The 6,657-nt window shown below is 53.1% G+C and overlaps 1 protein-coding gene across 1 annotated transcript; it reads right to left on the bottom strand.

Annotated features, from left to right (window-relative positions):
* Positions 1 to 223: 223 nt before the first annotated feature.
* On the bottom strand, positions 224 to 3,871 carry LOC119808800. Its single transcript, XM_038321256.1, has one exon. It carries the CDS (start codon positions 3,869 to 3,871, stop codon positions 224 to 226), a length of 3,648 nt encoding a protein of 1,215 aa, XP_038177184.1.
* Positions 3,872 to 6,657: the final 2,786 nt, after the last annotated feature.

The raw sequence follows: 6,657 nt of genomic DNA, 5'->3' as shown, positions 1-6,657 counted from the left end.
TCAAGCCAGATTGGAGATAATGATGACCAAGGGGTTTTGGGGGTCTTTGGAAAGGGCAGGTTTCCAGGCTCATGAGGTTCTTGAATGTTAAAGTTAGGTATGCCTTGGAAGAACCAGGATGCCCCTCATTAACCCCATGTCTGGAGTCTTACCTTCCCCAAACCACCCTCCACCTAAAACATGCAACAGTACTTAAAGCAAGCAGAACCAGATGTTTATGAGGTCACAGCTGATATTTGTAGATAGCCCATGGGCCTTCCTCTTCATATTGCCTGCGGCTGAGCCACAGGTTTTGGAAGGAGTCCCGACATGCCATAATGGAACCCCCAAGCCAAGCAGCAACTGCACGGTGGGGAGAACCCAGCACAGTGGCACCAGGGCCCAGCTCCTGTCTCAGGCGCTCAGGGAAACCATTGACCAGGGTGCTACCACCTTCCAGAACCACATTGGCCAGCAGCTGTTCCTGCTGCTTGGTCTCCAGCCGACTAATACTTAGCAGGGCCAGCTGTGGGAGGCCTGGCTGGTTGAGACCTAGCAGATTGGGTTGAAAGAGAGCCTCGGGGCAACAGAAGCGCTCAGACCCAAGTGTGATAACTTGCTTATCTGGGAGTACAAGCTCCACCCGAGTCTGGGACTGATTTCGGGCCATCTCAGAGGTCATATCCATAGCCACATAACAGCAGGCCTCTTTAATCTGTCTGACAAGTCCTGCCTTGGGTGGTGGGTGGCCCCCTGCCAGGAGCAGCTGAGCCAGGTAAGCAGTGAGATCAGAACCAGCCACATCTAGCCGGTAGGTGTCAAGTGGAGCCAGGTCCCCAGTGAGGATGGGTGCCACATAGGAGGTCCCATGGCCGCTCCCCACCACCAGCCCAGTGGTACGCCCATAAGCGTAGAGTGTCAGTAGAGCCTGATGAACTGTCTGCATAGCCGGCACATGGAAACGCTCAAAGAGTATTTCGGCCACCTTTTCTCTGTTGGTACGTGGTGAGATGGGGGAGTCAGCCACCAACACAGCCATCTCCTCAGGCTGCACCCGGAGCTTGCAGTAGAACAGGTGTTGCCACAGTACCTCTAGAGCATCCCAGTCAGAGACCACTCCTCGGTTCAGTACAGAGTAGGAGCCCTCTTGGTGTTCAGGTACCACATACTGGGGCTGGCCCTGAGCTGGATGCTGCAGCATCTGCACTTGTGAGGGGACCACACTGAGGACATGGTCCTCTCCAGCTAGTCCACATTTGGTAAATCCTGTGCCTGTATCAATCACTATGGCTGCCATGTTCTGATAGGGACTGGGTGAGTGGTGGCAAAGCACCGGTGTCTGCACCTGTAGAGCATCCATAGTGGATACTAGCTCATAGCAGTTCCCTCGGAGAAGACCCGGATGCACAGCCGCTGGTGAGCATGTCATGTCCTCAGCCGTCAGCTTGAAGGGATGTCCACTCTGGGACTCAGTGCCCACCATGGATATGGGCAAGTCCTTACAACCTGTAAACGTCATCAGGGACAGTTGTTCCTGGTAGGTCCTGTGGGAGTCGGCTGGTTGCCAGGATGGGAGCGGATGTATGCTGGATCTTTGGGCACTGCTGTTTCCAACTTTATCTCTCTTCACATAAATGCAGGCCTCCTCAGATACCAAGGGTACTCGGAGAATTCCCACATGTGTAGGATTGCCCTGGGTGGAGGGCTGGACAGACTCCCCAGAGGTAAAGGTGGGCTCTTTGGTGATGGAAGACTTCACTGCGACGGGGACCTGTCTGGTGAGGGAAAGTTGCCTAGAAAGAGGAGTCTGCTCACCAAGATGAGATGGACTAGGAAGGGGGTGCTGTTTGACAGAGGGGAGCTGACCAGATAAGGAGCCCTGCTCAGCTACAGGTAGCTGTCTAGCCTGGAGGTTTTGCCCAGTGAGGAAACTCTGACCAGAATCTTCAGCCTGAGGGCCACTAGGCTGAGCAAAATTAACCTCTTCCTGATTATTGTTGTCCACTTTCTCCTGGAGTGGAGATCTGAGCACTGTTTGGATATTGGCTGTTGAAGCAGTATCTGGCTTTATCCACTGCAATTTTCTAGTATGGACTGTGGAGCCGTCTTGCATCCTGGGGGAATCCAACATCCAGATGGTGCGGCCAGGGTCAATCTTTTCAGCCTCAGATTTGGACAAGCTAGGATCAGGAACTTGGGCCGGTATCTTTTCACCATATTGGAGGGGTGTCCCCGGTACAGCAGGTCTAGCCAGCATCCCAATCCTGATAGGGGTTTCAGTGCCAGGGGAATTCCGCACCTCTAGGTTGTGTCTGGCCTCCTTGGAAGCCAGGGCTACCTCGCGGTAGCTTCCCGCTGAGAGGCTTGAGGGCACAGGGCTAGATAGCATGGCTGTGGTGGACCACAGGCTGGGGTGATCACTGTTAGGGGAGAGGATGGGCCTGGGCAATGTCCGAGCAGACAGCATATTTTCAGAGATGTGAGTCAATGGGTGGTTGGGCGTAAGACCTACAAGCACTGCCCGTGAGCCCGTGGGATCGTGGCATAGCAGCCCCATCCTCGTGTTGCCTGTGGCCATATCAAATACCAGCACATGGTCTTCTTCAGCACCCTGGAGCTGGCAGGTTGGAGCACTAGAAATGGGAATCTGCATGGCTTCTCTGGGAGTCTGTGGTGGGGACTGCTTTTTGCAGGTCCCTTGATAGGCAGGTAGTGGCACATTGGAGCAGTTGTTGTTGCAGGCTTTGGGGTGCTGCATGTCTGGTTGAGAACTGCAAATCTTGTGGCTACTTCTCTGTGTCTTGAGAGCATCAGGACACCCTGAGGCTGGTGTTGAGATATCTAGCCTGGAGGTGTGGATTGGAGATTTCTTTCCAGGGTCCTCAGATTGCTTGGGTGGTACCTGCATCTTGGCAACCTCTTGCTCTTTGGTGTGGGCTGGAAACTCTGCTGGAGTAGGTGCTGGAGTGGAAGGAGACTCCTTAAGAGGAAAGGACACTTTCTCCTTTTTGGGAAAATCTAAGAGAATGGACAATTGGTTCTTGAGATCGAAAGATGGGTCTTTAGTGGCCACAGTCAGGTGGTCGGGACTAGAGGTATAAGGTTCAACTGCAGCTGCCGCAGGTGCTGGGGTTGCAGTGACAGCTGGAGCAGAAGCCTGAATTGAAGTTGGAAGAGGCAATGATGGTGAAGAAGTCGTCTTATTTAGGGTAGGAGCCTGAGTCAGACATGGACCCTTGTCCTGCCCCTGAACTTGGACTGGAGCCTGAGCCAGAGTCTGCAAAGGATCTTGACCTTCAACTGCACCACTCTCTCCTGAGAGGTAGGGTAGCCATCGATTCTTCCTGAGATCTACAGAGAGCATCTGGCTAATGTCACAGGTTCCTTTGCCCCAGCCTACCAGAACTTTAGCTGGAGCTTTGCTCTCCCTCTCAGTCTGTAACTGAATCTGGGAGAGGTCGAACCCATACTGGGTTTTGTCGTCGGTGCTGGTGCTGTCGTTGCACATGCACAGTGGTAGAGTCTGAGTCCCATCGTCTATGAGGAGATGCTCTTGGGTTCCCACAGCAGGGTTTGGAAATGAGTTAGAAGAGGATAATCTCGGGGTGTCCTGAGAGCCCTGTGTATAATTACACTGGGAACTGACCTGAGCAGAATCCTGGCGTAGTGGGTGAATAGGCTGAGAGAGGGGAGCCTGGGGGGTTGAGCTACAGCCCACATCAGCGATGGCCCCGGTGGACAGTGATAAACCCTGCTTCGAGTAAAGGAATCTTGAGCTCATCCATGGTCCCTGGGACCCTCTGAAGCCACCCTTTGGCTGCTGACTGCCACACAGGGGATGGCCCTGGGGGCCCGATGGATCAGGGCCCCCCACCTTCTTGGTGGCTTCCATAGTCCTGCTCCATGCCCTGGTGCCCTGCCCCCAGCTTCATTGCCATGGTGACCACACACAATCACTGCCCCCAGTGACCTGAAGAATGACAAAGTATGGGGTAACAGGACCCCACCCACTGAAGAGGGTGCTTCTCTGGAGACTTTAGAAGGCAGAGGAATTTAGGATTCTCAATGACATTAGACTGCTATAGATCGGCTTTGTCCTTTCTTTACCAATCAGTGACTACTCTATCCAGGCCAGCCCCTGAGTAAGGACAGTGTCCTAAAGAAGGCTAAGGTAAGGGCAAGGAAGAAGAGTAGTAGGGAGAGCCTGAGGGCTTCCCTGACACTGGTCCTTTGCAGGAACAAAGCCTCTTTACTACTTTGTCTGATAGAAGAGGGTGAGGGGCCTAGGCTCAGCCCCAGGCTCCCCTCCCCTGTGTTCCCTGCTTCTGCTCCCGCTCCAGGGACAGCAGCTCCTTGGCAGTCTCTGCTGCTCCAGATGGTTTTCCTCTGCCTGTACCTCATAGAGCCCCCTCCCAGAGCCACATGTCCCTGAAGCCCAGGACCGGTATCTTGGAGGAGTGGGTATGGGGGTGGTGGAGGTGGGGCCTCTACTCAGAATCTTCAAGTCAGAATGTTCTAGCTCATTGTGTCCATTTCATTCTGGCCATAATGAGAGCCTAGCACTAGGAACAGGGCTAGGCTGCGGTAGCCACAGTGTTAACCAATTGCCACTTACAAGATGGGGAATTATAGGGATATAGCAAGATAGGACCAGTCTCACAATCAGGACATGGCAGGTGTGAGACTGAGCACACAGTGTGTGTGCTCAGAACGGTATTGTATGTACAGCAAGGACAAGCTAGACAAAGCAGCTGATATGGGTAGACATGTAAAAAAATTGTAAGCTTTTAGGCTTGATCAGTAATTCTCCCACTTTTCTTTGATGGGGAAACAGAGGGGTAGGAAGGAACCAAATCTACTTGGATCTCATCTAGATCCAGGGCTACCCTGAGGCTCAGCACTGCTCTCCAGATAGAGGACAGGTCATTGGCATGGGACTACTTCTTGAAGTTCTGCCCTGGGGAGTCAGACCCTCCTTTCTCCTCCAGCTCTGAGCTCTAGGGCTACGTCCCCTGTCTTCCAGGGCTGTGTTCCCTTCGGGGCTCAGTCTTGCCACCCAGGAAACAGGTTCGTGGAGAATGCAGCTGTAGGCTTGTCCTCCTCCAAAGCAACATGTTTTCACAGAAGTTAAAAATAGTGTTTACAGTTGGCCGTGGGGTGCGAGGCTATGTGACCAGGGACTAAGGCTGGCACTGTGCTGCATCCGCACCTTTTTGATTGGCCGCTGGGCAAAGCCTGACTCAGCCACATTTCGGGCCCCTTGTGCCACCCTCCCTCTTCAGTTAAGATAGGGAACAGGCAGCTTGGATTCCTAGGAGCCAAACTGCTTTTCACTGTGCTGTGCCTGGGAACGGGTTTGCAGGCTCTCTCTCATACACACACAGATCCTTGCAGAACACTATTCATTAATCTCGGGTATGAGCAAGCTACTTGATTTTCCATGATAAAGATGCTGGTAGCAGCCTCTACTATCTATATGATATAAAAGTTGAGCTGTACCTGGGAAGAGTGGGAAGTGAGGTGGGATGTCCTAAGAGACACCCTCACCCCTACTGCCTGCTTACTTGATGACTGAGCTCACTCTACCTCATTCAGAAGTGAGGAATAACTCCATTTTCCAGACCTGGGATTTTTTGTGAGCAACTACCCTGAGGTCTCTTAGAGGAAGAGAGCAGAGCCAGCTGAAGGGTCTGGTCCAGGAAAGTCCTTCCCACCTGTGAAGCAAACATACCTTAGAGCTATGACAAGGGTGACTAGGAGTGATCCCATTCTTTCTCTGTGCCTGCACAGTGTGGGACACATAGGACACAGCCTGACAGCTGTTCAACGAGCTGGGCACTCTGGTGTCTATATTACAGACGTGGAAATCATGGCCCAGAAAGCAGTTGTGGAGTTGAATCAGACATGGAAGCCAGAGTCCCTGACTCTGGCCCCATATTGTAGGAACACGTGGTGCTACCACCGGGTGCCACTCCAAGGCCATGCCGTAATGAGCTCTGCTGGAAGAGAGCCAATGAGCCTTGCTCTGGGGAGCTGCAGCCCCAAGCCCCACACTTAAAGTTGTGTCTCTCTTGTACCTGTTCCCCTCCTGGTAACTTGGCAAGCAGCTCAAGGCCTAGAAAGGTTATGTTCTCGGGATGGATGCTAAGCCAGTAGTGCCCTCCCAGGATCTTGATGAACTGAAGATGGCCCAGCTGCACACTCTGCATGGCCAGGCTAAGTCCTCTGTCATCGGAACTCTTGACAGACTGAAACCCATTCTGATCTCACCCAGCTGATGGGGCAGGGTGAAGACGCTTCCAATCTAGGACCCCTTTGCTTGGTTTCTGAGGATAGTGCCCCCATGCCCTCCCCCCCCCAACTTGCTTTTTAAATAGTCTCTCTCCAGGAAGAAGGGCGTCCAATTCTATTTCTGATTCTGGGAAGTGAGGAGGGCCAATGTGTTGCCATGGTAACCTGAAATCCCCTCCCCCCCCAGGCTAAGCCCATTCCCCAGGCTGCAGGCCTGGGTGGGTGGGGTGGAAGGGGTGGCAAGGAGAAGCTGAGGAATTCAGTTTGAGGGTGAAATCAGTGTCTTCCCTGGGAAGGCAAATGCCTTCCCTCTTACACTTCACCTCACCTTCTCAACAGGCACTGTGGGAGACCCAACCTTAGAAGATCCAGTCACCCTGGGAGCAA

This window comes from Arvicola amphibius, chromosome 3 (assembly GCF_903992535.2).
Source record: "Arvicola amphibius chromosome 3, mArvAmp1.2, whole genome shotgun sequence".
NCBI classification, from domain to species: Eukaryota; Metazoa; Chordata; class Mammalia; order Rodentia; family Cricetidae; genus Arvicola; species Arvicola amphibius.
The sequence above is the reverse complement of the archived record's forward strand: the minus strand, read 5'-3'. Positions and strand labels throughout refer to the sequence as shown.

Excerpts from the sequence above, each read along its gene's own strand:
- LOC119808800 (XM_038321256.1), bottom strand. The coding sequence starts at position 3,871 with ATGGAAGCCACCAAGAAGGTGGGGGGCCCTGATCCATCGGGCCCCCAG.